Source organism: Mycteria americana, chromosome 17 (assembly GCF_035582795.1).
Source record: "Mycteria americana isolate JAX WOST 10 ecotype Jacksonville Zoo and Gardens chromosome 17, USCA_MyAme_1.0, whole genome shotgun sequence".
Taxonomy (NCBI): Eukaryota; Metazoa; Chordata; class Aves; order Ciconiiformes; family Ciconiidae; genus Mycteria; species Mycteria americana.
In genome coordinates this window covers 9,251,372-9,267,335 of record NC_134381.1, presented here as the reverse complement: position 1 = coordinate 9,267,335, position 15,964 = coordinate 9,251,372, and the positions used below count along the sequence as shown (strand labels likewise).

The 15,964-nt window shown below is 53.4% G+C and overlaps 2 protein-coding genes across 2 annotated transcripts; both read right to left on the bottom strand.

The window, feature by feature from the left end:
* Nucleotides 1–259: 259 nt before the first annotated feature.
* Nucleotides 260–7,528, bottom strand: LOC142418044 (bile salt-activated lipase-like). Its single transcript, XM_075519311.1, has 11 exons — nt 6,986–7,528; nt 6,319–6,469; nt 5,751–5,873; nt 5,206–5,403; nt 4,975–5,105; nt 4,424–4,531; nt 3,613–3,730; nt 2,530–2,716; nt 1,763–1,966; nt 1,062–1,259; nt 260–541 (listed from the first exon to the last, which is right to left on the bottom strand). Exons 1-11 carry the CDS (start codon nt 7,049–7,051, stop codon nt 325–327), a joined length of 1,701 nt encoding a protein of 566 aa, XP_075375426.1. The 5' UTR covers nt 7,052–7,528; the 3' UTR covers nt 260–324.
* A 157-nt stretch (nt 7,529–7,685) lies between these two features.
* Nucleotides 7,686–15,375, bottom strand: LOC142418045 (general transcription factor 3C polypeptide 5-like). The gene is made up of 11 exons (XM_075519312.1): nt 15,225–15,375; nt 14,589–14,811; nt 14,149–14,347; nt 12,880–13,075; nt 12,408–12,512; nt 11,764–11,878; nt 10,980–11,060; nt 10,320–10,417; nt 9,555–9,637; nt 9,109–9,251; nt 7,686–8,367 (listed from the first exon to the last, which is right to left on the bottom strand). Exons 1-11 carry the CDS (start codon nt 15,372–15,374, stop codon nt 8,210–8,212), a joined length of 1,551 nt encoding a protein of 516 aa, XP_075375427.1. The 5' UTR covers nt 15,375; the 3' UTR covers nt 7,686–8,209.
* Between the last annotated feature and the right edge of the window lie 589 nt (nt 15,376–15,964).

The following is a 15,964-nucleotide window of genomic DNA, read 5'->3' as shown; positions in this document are numbered from 1 at the left end:
GCGTGGATGTGGATGGTGAGGCGGGGACAGCCAGAGGACAGGTCAGGATCGGGCCCGTCCTGCCAGCAACGAGGGAAAACAGGCCCTGAGCCCAACGGCTGGCAGAGCAGGCCGAGCCGCGGCTCTCGGGTGCCAGCAGCTTCCCCGGGACATTGCTGGGCTTTGGGTCGGGGGAACACGCTTGGCCCAGGGCCTGGATGGCGCTTGCTGCCCGACCTTCGTGTTGGGGAGAAAACCCTGGCACGGCAAAGACACAGAGCAGCCAGAATTGCTCAGTCACAAGCAAGCCTTTAATGAACTGGGCCCATCTTTAAAAGGTGTTTTTTAAAAGGTGTTCCATGGCAGTTTGTCGATCACGGAGATGTTGGCAACCTGCGGCAGACTCAGATAGTCTGAGTTCCAGAAAGTCACGTACTGGGCTTTCAGATTCTGCTTCACAGAGTTCTGGTTTATCTTGTTGTTGATTTCCAGGTAGTAACCCTCTTCACGGGTGTAGAGTGGCCAGTTAACGGGCACCTCTGAATTCCCTTTGTTGGGATCACTGGGGAAAAAGGAGACAGAGAAATTCAGTTTCATCAGGGCAGCTTGTGGATGCAGCAAGGCTTGTGGTGTTTGGCAGGGACCCCGTCGGCTCAAGCGAGGCTTTAAGGGAGTGCAAAGAGAGAGTCTGACATTGGGACAAGCAACAGCAATCCTGCCTGCTAGGAGCAGCTTGCCAACCTGCAGGCCCTCCTTTGGTCCCCACTAGCATCGTCCCGGGCTGCAGACAGGGACTTAACTCCTGCCTGAACGCCAGGACTCGGAAACCAACCTCATTGTTAAGTTTAAGAAGAGTTCACAAGTTCTGAAAACTTGTGACAGCTTCTGCTGGCCCCAGGTGTTCTCTGGATGAGGAGGACCCAGAGCAAACTCCACCGCTGGGAGACACAAAGCCAGGCTCACAAGACGAGGGCAGACAGAGGACACCCCGCCTGGGGGAATGGCTCCTCAGAAGTTAATAGGCAAAAGCAGCAGGTTGAAGTGCTGCAGCAAGCCTCAAATGGGGAACCGGCATCACTCACCCTGTCCTGGCAAAGTTGGTCCAGTAAGCAATCATGGCACCCGAGACAGTCCTGTGCTTGGGCAGGTAGCCCAGGGGGGAGGCAAAGGGCTTCCCAAACACGTACTGCAGGTCATCAGCGTGGTCCGCCCCTACCCAGCTTGGGTAGACGGGCATTCGGGATGGCTGGGAGAACAAGTAGCTGTATGTCTTGGCACTCCTGGGGAAATAAAAGAGACTTGCTAAGCAGCTGCGAGTGGAGAGCAGAGGAAGGGGTGCGGATTCATAACCACGCTCCAAATACCGGCAGAGCCAGCATTCGGCCTTGGAAGATGCTCACATCCACCTAAGAGGTGCTCTCAGCAGAAAACATCCTTCTGTCTGGTAATTTTTATCTCCCATTTCTGATTAGCACCCTAACCCTCACTTCATCCAACTGCCATGTCTCGTGGCATCAAACATCGCCAGGAGGAAGTCTGATGTTTGTAAGAAGCAAAAACTTGTTTCAATGGGAATTTAAAGCAAGTTCCTAGCATGACTCCCTTGCAGCATTAGGGAAATAGCGTTTGTACGAGCCACGCTAAGTGTATACTCGGTACCAAAAAGCCTGCCTCCTCCTTCAAGTTCAGCCCTCTCACCGTGCTCCAAAGCCCCCTGCGCTGGAAACGCAGCCTTTCGGCCCCCAGGCAGGCTTTGGGCTCCTGCCAGGGCTGAGCTGCTCACCGGGCATTCTGCACGTGCAGATTCAGTGCCCCCTGTGTGGGAACCAGGAAGATGTAGTCAGTAATCAGGTCCACCACTGTCCTCTTCATGACCTCCTGGTCCGGCTTGTCACCCCACACTTGCGTGTAGAGATTGTATGTCACGTTGGCTCCATGCTCGCCCCTGTCCACGGTAAGTCCTTTGATCAAATTATAGACCTCGTTCCTGAAAAGACAAGTAGTATCAACTCATTACAGACCGGCACCTTCAAGCGGGGCAGGGCTCATGGAAACGGACCCCAGCTCCCGTTGACGTTGACATCCAACCCTGGGGTTAGCAATGGTTTGGTGGAGTAAAAGCCAGTGATTTCATTCCAGGTCTTAGATGGCGGGCATGTGCTTCCCAGCTTTCCCAGCAGGACAGCCTGGGGCCAAATTGGCCACAAGCTCCTTTTGCCCGCAAAGAGGAGTCTTACGGGGCGGGCGCCCAGCATGTCTGGCATGTACCTGCTCTGGACAGAGAGCATCAGGGCTGCCAAGCCTATCGCTGGTGCTGAGTTCAGGGTTCAGGAGCACCTTAAAGATATATGGGGAGGCTTCCCCACTCGCTGGTCCTTTCTCTTGAAGGCTCTGGACTTGGCAACATAGGCCCTAGGCACCCTGGCTTGGAGTGAGATCCTGCTTGGAAAGTAGTGCCCTGTCCATTCAGGTCTAAGTCCTTGGAGTTTGGGGGCTACATTAAAGATAAGGTTCCTCCTGTTGAGGGTTTTAAGAGCGTCCTTCACTTACGCAGTGATTTTCACAAGTGGGCGGTTGATAGCAGGTAAATCAATGCCAGCAAAGATGTGTCCATCCATGTTATTGACCCCAGCAATGTAGTCAATGTCAGCAGTGTTGGCAAAGAGGTTCTCTGGCATGTCTGGGAGGAAGTCTCCATCGATGACAGGAGCGAAGACCAGCGTGTGAACCAGGGGAGCTGCAGCAGGAGACAAAACCGGAGTCCGTTAGGAGCTGAGAAAAGACCAATGTGTGGCCTGGCATATCCCACGGCTCAAGGAACTGTGGAAGGAATAGGCTGAGGTGAACAAGAGCTTGGGTGGTGACTTCAGCGTGACCACAGGATCACGTTCAGTAAACCTCATGCCTGTAGGCAGGGGAGAGGAGCAAAAGGTCTGCCAGCCAAGGACTGGCAGGTAACAGCAGCAATTCCTCTCCTCCTTCCCCCAGCCCCTTCCCAAAAAGCCCAGCCAAAGGTAGGGAAGAGCAGAACTTCTCCTCCCCACCCCATCTGCCTGCGCTCACTCATTGCCAGGACAGCCGGCTCCGGCCCATGCAGCTGCACAGCAGTGGCTTGGCCACTCTCTGTCCTGAGCAAGGCTAAATACTGGGGCTACGTACCAGGAGCATGAGGAGGGCAAGCGGAGGAGAGGAGAGTCTTCTTGGGAAAGAGATTCTCACAGGCGGCAAAAGCAGGAGCGTTCCCTACCTGCTGCGAGAGTCCTACACTCCACCCAGCGACTCAAATGAAAATAGCAGGGTTGTGGTCAATTATGTTTTGTTTGTAAGCTGTGTTCTGGAATTGCTCTTGCTGCTTCCACAGAACAGAAAGCCCAAACAGGGCTTTGTTTTGGAGCCAAGGCATGGCCCTTGGATAATTCCTCTGCCACCGCTGCCACTGCACGATCAACAGTGTTCACTCAGCGCAATGTGCACCTGCCTGTGGAAGGGCAACTGCGAGAGCTGTCATTATTGTCCCCTTTCTGAAGGACACAAGCACTGCTTCAACACTCCCGGCAATCGCCCCAGCGTCCCGTCAAAGGCACGGTGAGCCCTGTGTGGGTGGGGGACCACAGCAGGGCCCGGGGGACTCACAGGGCAGGTGGATCAGCTGCAGGTGGTAGGCCAGCGTCAGAGCTTTGGGGTCAGATACGCGCAAGCAGTTGGCCAAGTCGGTGGTGTTCTCTGTGGGGCAGCCCACCTTTTGTCCAAGCTGCAGGAGAAGAGAGAGAAACCTACCAGCATTACCCTCTGAAGCCAGGCTTCCTTACCAGCTTCACCGAGGCAGAGGTTGGTTTTAATCTCAAAGCAGCATGTTTCCAAAGCTCTGTGTTTGGCAGCATGGCTACTGCCAAATCCCTTGCTAGTTATGCTCTTCACAGAATCACAGAATCGCAGAGGTTGGAAAAGATCTTTAAGATCATCGAGTCCAACCGTAAACCTAACACTGCCAAGACCACCACTACACCATGTCCCTAAGCACCTCAGCCAAACGTCTTTTAAATACCTCCAGGGATGGGGACTCAACCACTTCCCTGGGCAGCCTGTTCCAATGCTGGACAACCCTTTCAGTGAAGTAAAATTTCCTAATATTCAGTCTAAACCTCTCCTGGCACAACTTGAGGCCATTTCCTCTCATCCTATGGCTTGCTACTTGGGAGAAGAGACTGACCCCCGCCTCTCTACAACCTCCTTTCAAGGTAGCCGTAGAGAGCAATAAGGTCTCCCCTGAGCCTCCTTTTCTCCAGGCTAAACAACCCCAGTTCACTCAGTCGCTCCTCATAAGACTTGTGCTCCAGACCCTTCACCAGCTTCATTGCCCTTCTTTGGAAACGCAAAGGGAACCTCTTCTCTAGGGAATCCCTGGTTTTGTTTCCCATTCCCTCAAGCGAGACTTGCACCCTACCTTTGTAGCCCAGGCAAGCGGCTCTTTCTGGATGGCCCAGCTGCAGAGACCGACCCCGCTCTGGCTGATGGCTCTCTTGAACAGGCCCTTGTTCTTTGGGCTCAACATCTGCGGTGCAAAATAGAAACAAGGGGGGTTCACGTACAAAATGCTGAAGTGACCATCGCCTGCCAGACCCGGCCCATCCCCTCACAGCTTGTGCACCAGGCCCGGGGAAGCTGCCAGCTCTCGTGCTATTTAACAGTCTCAGCAGTTAAAGTTAAAAGGTGATGGGGTGAGAAGAGGAGCAGAGTAGGGGGACATGGCAAGTAAATGCTATTCCACCAGAGGTCCCAAAAGCGAGGACACGTGCCTGCAGCAGTGGGGCTGATTAAACTGAAGAAGGAGGAGCGGCCACAAAGCAAAGAGGCCGAGCATTGCTGTCCCCGGGCAGGAGAGGACGTTAATCAGGCAGCGTGTGCGGAGGAAAGTGGCCGAGTGCCAAGGGGACCATCTCTCCCCTTTACAGAGAAGAGAAGTGGCTCTGGTGGGGTCCGACAAAGACAACACACCTGCAGGGAGACACTGGCAGCACCGGCTGATTCCCCAAAGATGGTGATGTTTTCTGGGTCACCCCCAAAGGCCTTGATATTCCTCTTCACCCAGGCAATCGCCATGTGCTGGTCCTTCAGCCCGTAGTTCCCTGAGCAACAGAGAGCACCCACCACTGAGCAAGGGCGCAGCAAAGCTGATAAGCTGGGGACCCGTGACAGGGTCCCCTGAGGAGGGAGCAGCTACGGTACCTGGCAAGTTTGCGTCTCCGGTGCTCAGGAAGCCCAGGGGCCCCAGGCGATAGTTGATGGTCACCACGATCACGTTGCCCCGCACGGCAATCTCCTCGCCGTCGTACAGGTAGTTATTGAGGAAGTTGGCTCCCTGGCCCCCTCCTACAAGGAAGGCGCCGCCGTAGATCCAGATCATCACTGGCATGTTGGTGGAGACTGGGAGATGAGGAAGAAAAGCAGGGTGAGCTGCAACATAGCTACAAGGTGCCGCCCATCCATCCCCATACCACTCGCTGAGGATCCCTCCACCCAGGCATGAACAGAGACGATGCTCTGCAATAGCCTGGGGGCAAGAAAGGCCACGCTCTGTAGAAGAGGCTGAAACTCCCAACAGGCTGCAGCTGAGGGACATTGGTTGACATGGCTCCCACCTTTCCCTCTGAAAATCAGTGCTCCTGGCACTTGCCCGCTCTGGGAACGTAGCTGCTGAGAGATGCTCCAGAGCAATTTGTGCACAAACGGCAACTGAGAATCTCCCCCCCAGGTCTCTGCCAAGCACATACTCTGTTTCCTCCCTTGAGGGATCCAGATGTTCAGATAGAGACAGTCCTCGCTCCCGCGGACATCAGTTTGTGTAAGCGTCATCTGCATGCAGCGATTTTTGAATTCTTTTGCCTGCAGTGTTCCTGAGAGGAGAGAGGGAAGACAGCACATCCTAGTTAGAGGCATCAACTCCATCCTTTGGTTGCAAGCTCTCTGTCCGTCCGTCCATCCTCTCCTCTGCGAGTCCAGTGCAGAGGCAGCAAAGCCTCCCCAGCCACTGTGACCGGTCTGAGGGAGTGACAAAGTAGGACCCTTTCCCACGTGAACTAGCTCTGGACAGCCAAGGCATGGGGAGGGGAGATGATGCAGGTGCCATGCAGCGGTTTTGGTACTTCACGTGGTTACGTGAGTTGCTTGGGAATGCTTAGACACAGACTCTCATACCCACCACGAGACTAAGAGCCTTTTCATGGCGCTGCTTAATACGTGAAAGCAGGCAACAGCATCTTTGGCTGGTCAATGACGGACTAAAGAGAGGGAAGCGAAAATAAAAGCCCAAACCAAAGGCATTCAAAACTTGGATCTTACCATCCCAGCCAGGATGAGGTTGGGGGTCTTCCAGAGTCTTTGGAGGTGCAGCAAAGGGGATCCCTCTGAAGATGTCGATGTACTTCCCAAAGAGTCCCAGCTTTTTACTCTCGCCTTCCACAAAACCACCCTCGGTGTACACCACGCCCAGCTACACATGGTACCATTGAGAAGAGAAAATCCATTGCACAGTCCTTCATGCCTCTGGCTTCCCGTGTTGCCAGCACCCACACCTTGCCCTGCCCGGGCCCCCAGATGGACCCACTCACAGCCCGCCTTCCCCAGCCACCCCTTTGGACCCTTGTGGAAAGCCCACAGGTGGCTGCTACTGGAGATGTGCCCGCGCAGATGTCCTGCAGGCTGCCCTTTGGAGCAGACAGGCAGCAGCAATTCCCCTGCACTCCCAAAGATAAATGGCAGAAGGTGAGGACCTTCAGCCTGAAGATGTAAACCAGGCCAGACCTGACACAGAGCTGCGCTGGAACTTTTGGAAAAACGTTGGTGAGACCCTTTGCCACGTTTAGGGCAGGAACACACCCTGCCTTGGCTGTCATGGTCTGCAGGCCCTCTTTCATGGGCTCCAGACCGGACACAGCAGGATTTTGCTCATTCAGACAGGCACAGGCAAAATGTCTGGCAAAGCCATGAGAAGTGCTTTCGTACTTACGGTTGCAGCCCACGCTACCCCAACGTAGGAGCACAAGGCAAAGCACAGGATCTCCCAGCGAGCCATGGTGACTGCACACCTGAAGAGCCAGTCCCCAAATGGACGTGGACGTATATATAGCTAGGAGTGCAGCTGCGTGTCAGTGCCGTGACCTGACTTGGCTCTAAGGTTAATCAGGGGAACCTCTACACACTTGTCCTTCAGTAGGCTGAGGCCAAACCATGGCTGAGGTAGACTGGCGTCACTGTGTGAGAGCCCTGCAGATGTTGTTTTGTGTGCTGGAGGCCAAACCTAAGGAAATATCTCAGTCTGACAAAACTCCAGAGAACATAAAAAAAGCCGAAGCCTTGAGAAGCCTCGCACAAGCGCAGGAGGCTGAAATCATACTAAACCATGCATTAGAGCATATTCTTGGCCACTAATGAGAAACCTTGCACTTGTAACACACCGGGGAACGCACAAGACTTACAAAATGCCAGCAGATCCTCAATTCCTGTGACTGGCTGGTAACAATCCAGCCAGCACTGGCACACTAATGAGTGGCCAACCTCTGGGGACCTGAAGCTCTGCCCCATTGCCTGCTTCCTTCCATCCTTGCTAACTGCTGGGGAAGTCAAAACGGAATTGAGAAGTGCACTAGCTGGTGAGGACAACATACACGACAGCCCGCAGAAGGGAATTATTGACTGCCGGAAAGCGTGCTTTCCTGCTGGCTTTATTTCCAAGATGGCAAGCGAGGCTCCATGCTGAAGTCATGGCACAGTAGCTTCGTCCCCCTTAGACAAGCAGAAGGGCGGCACCTGCCTTAGGGACTCCAGCAGCACTGGAGTGCCCCCCCAGCACCTCCTCGGGCACCTTTTCTGTTTTCCACATGGCCACCAACTCGGCCAAGGTGCACCTCCCACACACGGAGAGATTTGGGAATGTAACTTCTCCTCTTTCCTGGTGTATTGCCAGCTGGTTTGGATTCTGGGCTCTTTCCTGGGAGTTTGCTGAGCTTGCTTGAGGGCTTATTAGCCAGCAGTTACAAAAATGTAGGCACTGGCTCCCAAACATCCCGAATGACGCCCACCAGCAGGCACCGCAGTCAGTGCAGACAGGCCATCGGCATCTTAGTGCAAGTTCTGCTTTCCCACATCCTGGGCACGGCGGCTGAACCCTCAGCGCTCAAGGATCAAGAGCAGAGGCGCTTCTGTCCAACAGCAGCCAGACTGCTCGCCGAGTTCACACATAGTCCAGAATTTCTGTCTCCATTTCGTTTTCACTCCCATCAGAAGGCTTGAAGTCCTCTTCCTCCTCCTCTTCGTCATCCTCATCCTCTCCAGACTCATACGCCAGCTGCTCTTTGCCATCTTCGCTGCTTGTTGTACTTGAGAAAAGAGCTTCAATGGGAAGAAACAAAGAAAGAAAGAAAGAAAGAAAGAAAGAAAAAGAAAGCAAGCCAAACACTGTGATACCTCTCTCAGTGAAACCTGGGGCATTTGCAGTAGAGTTCATAAAACAAGTGAGAGGAAAGCAGAAGCCAGAGGGGCTCAGCTAATGTTGCACATCTTAATAGAATCTGATCAAGCCCAAAGCAATCTGTTGTCACACTCACACTCCAGGAATGCTAGCGGAACAGCAGCTGATCTGCAGTGCTGTGCCTCCGCTCCTAGCTGGTTCTGACCTAATTCACCGGGATACTGCCCTGGCCCAGTATCACGCAAAAATGATTTCCTCACTTCTTGTTCAATTAATAACATCAACAGAAAGTAAAATGCCACCCACAGACACATCAGGAAGAGTAAGGTCTTGATTATCACTGGGCAAAGGCATTTAAAACCTGAAGGCTGTCGTAGTGGGAAGATGAAGCAGAAAACCTTTACTCCCAGCCATTCCTAATCCCAACCCACGTTCACGCTGCAGGACAACAGCCTCAGCTCACGCAGCGTGATGAGCGAGAACACAAAGAACACCAGATGTAGCGCAAAGGACGAGGCAACTACAGGAACGCTACTGCCCCGGTGCTGACTGCAACATCCTTATTCAGCCCACAACGTCTAACACCAGCAGGAAGGCAGTAATACGCTGCAGTAGTAGGCAGGAAGGTAGTAATACACTTTGAGGGTCAGAAGCATCCTTACCGGGTCTCGTGGATCTGATTATCTGCTTTATCATCAGAGACATGGCATCTCGCAGGTCATCACTAGTCTTTGGAAGGCACCACCCATCCCGCTCCGTGCACTCTGACTCTGTGCCGTCATTCCGACGGATGATTTTCTGTAGGCTAAAAAGCAGCAAAAGGCAAGGAAAGGTTAGCCTTCTACCTTCAGGTGTAGACTTCGAAGCAGACAGACTATGCCTTACTTCCATTTTCCTTCACCGAGTTGGACTAGCATATTTGGTTATCCACGGAAGTGTCATAAGGGAAAGGAAGTTCATGTGTGAAAAGCCTGTTCTATTTTTATTCAGAAGCCAAACACCTCTTAAGTTTTTTCTGGTCAAGGAGAGAGAGGGGAAGGGACTGGATACGAACACTAGGCTTTGAAATCTAGCTCTCACAGAAGACTTGGCCGCCAGCGTGCAATACCTTTCCACATTCAAGTCACAGAGCTGGTAGAACATCTGCCGATAAGGGGGTAGGGCTCCTTCTCGGAAAATGTAGATGGATTCCTAAGAGGAGGAAAGAAGGAAAGGATTCACGTGCATTTTATGGTGTAGCAGGACAACTCTGGCATAACTGAAAAGTGCTTCCGATGGGCTGATTCAAGAACAAGGCACTTCCAACACAAATCAGTTCCAAGGCATAGCTCTGCATATGGCAAAAGAGAAAGCCGAATGAGGGATGCAGCAGAATTTCACTGCAGCTGTAGTCACAACAGCGCAGTCGGCCAGAGAACGCGCTTCACCTCGTCAAACTGCACCTCTGTCTGCAGCCTGGTGCTGCGTAACAGTGGATCATAGGTTTCATTCTAGCAAAAAGGGAAGAATAAAAGACTCCCGTTTAAATATTTACTTTGCCCTGCTGGATTTTGCAGGACGACCTGATAAACACATCCTGATTTTTTGCACTTCACTGCCCATAAAGGAGTGCCAGTTTTATCAACTGAAACACAATGCTCACCACAGCTAAGACTAGGGCTGAGAGTACCAATCCCATCTTGCAGCATGTAAGAAATACATTCAGCGCACAGCAGGTCAAGTTCTGTAGTGATGTGTACAGACAGCAGCTTCCCAGGTAAACCTGAGGACATCAACTCACTCACAACTGTCCCCCTAATGACTGCAAAAAACAGGAAACACCCCTTTTTCACTAAGCTATTTCGAGATTCTGGTAAAAGAGAGTAATGCTGACCTTCAGCTTATACCTGCTGGAGGCAGGCTTTTTTGCACCAGATGCACCAGACGTACCAAGCCCCTGTTTCAGATCATGTACACTGACTGGATGACTTACTGAAAGACAAAAAAAGAGAGTCCTAATTAGGGACATCTTTCACTCCGTGGCATTGTACTGTCACGTCTCCACGTTGATTCAACTTTGCTGGTCAGCACAAACCAGACCAACCCAGCAGCTGAGCACGTGCTGCTCGTTCTTCAGAGACGTTACCGGACGCTCACAGGAGAGGCGGTGAGCTTGGCAGCTTTTTCCGCAGCGTGTCTGTTCATAACTTTAACCTTTTCTACTCTCCTTTGACAAACACAAGAGAACAACTTTCCCCTTACTCTGCACCATCACTGAACAGAAGTGAATGCTGAATTCCCAGCGTTGCCCCCAGAACTCCCTTCTGTCTGCTAACAGATACTGTGGCTCAGCCAGACGTGCATCCAGGCCTCTCACACCACTTCCCAGCACCAGACTCTTCTACTGGCTTTAACAGCAGCACCATACCACAACCAGAAATAAAGCTCCAACCAATTTTGGCTCAGCTGGAACACGGGAAGACCCTTCCCTACTGCGACTCGGGTAAACAAAGAAGCAGAAGAGCCGGACAGCCCTTCTGCTGGCACAGCATACCTGGCTTCTTGACAGTGATGGGCAGACTGTAGTTATACGTGCTGCGTTTTGCTTTCACGGGCATATCACTGGGAGCGTAACCTAGAGGTGAAAAAAGAAAACCAATCGTGAATTGAGGGCAAGCGCCCTGCAGAGCATCCCTAGCGCAGAAACAGAGGTGCTGGACTGCTGCGTGAAAGGCTGGCTGGTCTCTGGGATATGCTGCCTTAAGCAAGGCGGGGAGAGGAGACCTATCAGATCAACAAACCCCTTTAACCTGGACAGAGGGAGATGGGATCTGATGGTAATGACCGCATGCCAGCTCTGTCACAGACTTATTGGATGACCTAGAAAGTCCTTTCCCTCAACTTGCCCTCTGCAAAATCAGAGCATGGGAACCCTCTGTCCCAAAGTCCGAGACCTCACGTCCAGCACAAGATGCTGAGGTCCTGGAGGAAAAGCGACTAGGTAAGCAACAGAATCTACTGCTCAGTGCCTCCCCTGCGCCAGAGGGAAGACGGTCTGCTACATCCACTTGGGCTTGGAACACATGGAGGAGGAAAGTCAGCCAGCAGTCCGTTGCATTTGCAATGTGCCAAATGAGGAAAGACGTAATATTGCATACTATGAAACAAAGTAGTAAAGGAGTCTACAGAAGAACTACTGTAAGCAACAGACTCAAAAGGTGTCATCTTCATCAGAGCAGAACTAGGGCAAAAGAGTTTGAAAAACAAGCCAAAAGAAAAGTACTACCAGGATTAACCAGAAAGCAGAGAGAGCATCTCTCTGGTTTGGGCCCTTTTACCGTATTTCATTCCACAGCGAATTCGGAAGTCCAGCACTTGATAAATCTTTGCTTCAGAGTGTTTTCGGGGGTCATACCCAAACCTAACCCATAAGCTTCTCCAAGGACCTGTTAACTGCACAAACACACGTGGGGGAAGATGGTTACAAAAAAACAGCACAGCGTTGCAGAGTTTCTTAGAAAATTCTCGTATTTCCCCTCGTTGCCCCAAAAGTCTTTTTCTGTCTTTTACCAGCATCTTCCACACTTGCCACACTGCTATTCATAAGCTGAAACTTGGGCAATCAATGCATCAAAGCCCAAATATTTGCGTGCTTTCACAAACTAACTGGCAAGGTCACCACAAAGTGTGGGTTTGCAAAAATTCTGCTATCGTTGCCGGATAGACACTCAATTTGAGCATCTGACTGAACTGCAAAGCCAATTAGAACCAATGGAGCAAAGAGTTACTGAATCCTCCATGGTTTTAACTTCTGTTCAAAAGCAAGGCTTTCCTTCCCTCTTCCTCTTCACATAACGTGAAGCTCCGGTACTTAGTGGTGGGACCTCAGAAACTGTAAAGAACCAGGAACACCCAGCTGATGCTGCCTTGCTCTGCCTCCTCGCAGCCTCCGACAGGCACAAGGCCAGATGCACAGACTTACCATGTAATAGGCCAAATACGGCAACAGAAGTTTCAGCTTGTCCGGGTGCACACTGATATTGGCTTTTACTGCGTTCCGAGACCACACAGGACGGACTTCAAAGAGCTAAAATAACACAGAAACAACCGTGGAAACAGGGGGAAGTGGGCTACTAATGGCAGTTCAGCTTTCCAAGCGGACTTTCTTCCGTATCGGGGCCTTTGGCCCTCAGTATGAGCTATCAGCACAGTAATGTAAGAACTAGAGGCACAAAAAGGAACTTAACGTGAGTTGGCTGCAAAGACAGATTCAAATCTTGACTTGCATAATTGAACTGAAGACAGCAGTGCCAGCAGCGTCTACCGATACTTGCTGTATCAGTCAGTTACAATCACCAAGACTTTTGGGGGGAGTCAGAGAAAAGGGCTGCATGCAGTTTTTTCCTACACAGCACGCTGCAGCACAGCGCTCAAGTCAGGAGTAAGGCACGCACCTTCCTCAGCTCTTCCTCCACCTTTTTATCCACAGGATTGGTGCACATTTTCTTCCAGGTCTGTACGGCAGCATCCAGGGGTTGCGTTGGGATTTCTTCATCATCAAAGTTCACAAAGATAGCGTTGTGCGGGCGACGGGCCCTGCTGAGGCCAATCAGGTTCTCCCCAGACACCTGGGGATTGTTGTACCCCTCCCTAAGACAGAGGGAAAGGATCGGGTTTGCTTCCTGCCTGTGGCACACACGGACTCGGAGCCTTCACGGGAACATGCCAAAATGGAAGTTTGTGCTCCACACTTCCGAAGAGAAGGGACTCAGCCATGCGAGCAATGGGTTGGTTTATCTTTGGCCCCACCTGCCTACGGATCTTGGAATCACATACCGGTACCATGAAAGACTCTTGTGACACCACTGAGGAAAGAACATTCCAATTAAAAAACCCTGCAAAGCTACATCCAGTGGCACAATGACTGAGGTCCCCTGTACTATCTGACAGAAAACCCCCAGGCAGCCGGCGACTGATCGGCATGAAATGCATTTGCAGCACAAAAGGCTTCACCCTCTGCATTTGCTCCACTGTAGCTACTGCAGCTCAGTGGGGTGCGGGGACAAGGCAAGGTGGAAATGCAGCTAAGATAATGGGGTTTTTTTAAGTGCTGATGAAGGACTACAGTGAGAAAATGAAAGATGTTTCTTGTGGGAGATCTCACAGATTGTTCTTCTGGCAAAACCAGCCGGGGGCCAGGAGGGAACAGGTCCGGTGAGCGCCCTCACGGGAACATATGGCATCGACTCCTGCACGCTCCCCCCTCGGCTCCAGCCCACTGGAAGCAGGCAGAAAGCCAGGCTCACTGCACCCCACGCTGCGTGGGGCGTGCTGGGGGAGGCAGTCGCCTGCACCAGATCACCAATACGGGCAAGTCCTCAAGCGGACTTTTGCCGAGGTTCTGCTGCCAGGCAGTTTCTCAAGCTCTTTTGCCTCTGTTGTGCCAAATCAAGAGGGATAAAACAGAAGGGGGCAGCAGCTTTAACAGGTGAAATACATGAACAATGTATTTAGTGCTGCCCTGATGCTTCAAGAGCACAGATCCTATAACCACACTGAAGTCAGAATGGATTGGAGGCATCACTTGAAAAGTGGTGAAAAAGGAAATCTTAGCTTGAAGACTTGTCTGGTAGAAGTATACACCAAACCACAAAAATGTTTCGCTGCCTCTCCATTCCAGAACCAACACAGCTGTTTACTACATTATGAGAAAAGGCACTCACCGGTGTTGTATATCTGGCCGATAAAAATAGTCAACGGGAGTGTCCAGACGCGAGAAAATTGGTGGCGGGATGTAGAGAGGTAATTCTCGATTGAAAAATTCTTCCTTCTCTGGTTTGAGCATTAGGACTTTGTCATACATGGAGGTTGGCTTGCCATCAGGACCAGAGTGCATTGCCAGGTACTGGAAATCAGACATTCCTGTAAGAAACAAAGGTTAAAACACGGTGAAGTTCATTGTGAATACAACAATATTTCTCACAACGCTCAACGTTCAGGAGCAGGAGTCTGATAAGGCTATGCAAAGGTTTATACAGCAAGGAGGCTGTGACAACAGCAGACGCGATTGTCCTTCCAGTCCTCAATTCCCAGAGGGAAACACTTCCCTCTCCCCTCACACATGCTCGTCGTTAAGCCACGTGGACCCACATCCAAGTCTTACCTTGAAATTTGTAAACGGTGGTGACGGTCCCAAGAATCTCCATTTCAAACCGGACTTCCGGCCGGATTTGCTCTTCCGTGCCCAACTGCTGCTTCTTCTTGGTCCTCCTCTTCACCTTGAGCAGCACGGTGGAGGTGGGGAAGCGATTGGCACACACGGGATGGCAGTAGGGGTCCTTGGGGCGGAAATACAGCTCCAGCCTTTTGGCAGGGTCCGCATAGATCTGTCAGCAAGGGCAGGCACAGTCTCCCTTCGCGTCGCACCCGCGCACCCGTCTCCCCCGCGCTCTCTTTGCCGACAGCCCCCGGCCCCACACCCCCACACCCGTGGCCACCAGCCCCTTCCCCTCGCGCCGCCGCAGGGACATGAGCCCCTGCTCCGCCAACACCGGCACCACACCACGGGGACGCGCAGCCGCTCCCATCCGGCCCGACGCCGCCCGTCTCCTCCCTCGCGGACAGCAGCGGCCCAGGCGAGCGGCATCGCCCCGAAAACACGCGTGGAGCCTCCGCGGGGGGCTGCTGGGCCCGAGCGGCCCGGACAGGGGGGCCCACAGCGGGGTGCCGCCTGGCCCCGGCCCGCCCCCGCCTCCAGCCCCCTCCCCGGCCCACCCCCAGCCCCCGCGGCCCCCCTCACCCGCGACACCCCCTGCTCTCCTCCCAGCGTCCGCAGCATGGCCCCGACGTCCCGCACCAGCCCCGGGTACTCCACGCACACCAACCGCGGCGTGCGGGGCAGCTCCAGCACGGCAGAGCCCCGCTCCCCCCACCGCCTCTCCGCCGCCATCGCTCCCCCGCCCCGGGCCCTCCCGGCACCCGCCCCCCGACCCGCGGGCCGCGGCACAAACGTTCCGCCGCAGGACGGTTCCTACGGCGGCGGCGCGGGGCCTGGCCGGGCCCGGCGTGGGTGGCGGGGGGCGTGGGTGCGGAGGTGGGGATGTGGGTAGGGAGAGGGCGTGGGTGCGGAGCTGGGGGTGTGGGTAGGGAGAGGGCGTGGGTGCGGAGCTGGGGGCGTGGGTGCGGAGGTGGGGGCCGGCGGGCACTCGTGCTCCAGTGTGGTGTCACCTCCCCCGCCGGTTTCCTTTCCCCTCTTCAACTTCCTGAGGCGATTTCTGTGCACGAATGGCAACAGCTCACCGGTTGCTTTGCGTGCCTGTGTTACAACTGTGATTCTCTAAGAGCTGCTGGCTCTCAGCGTGGATGTGGATGGTGAGGCGGGGACAGCCAGAGGACAGGTCAGGATCGGGCCCGTCCTGCCGGCAACGAGGGAAAACAGGCCCTGAGCCCAACGGCTGGCAGAGCAGGCCGAGCCGCGGCTCTCGGGTGCCAGCAGCTTCCCCGGGACATTGCTGGGCTTTGGGTCGGGGGAACACGCTT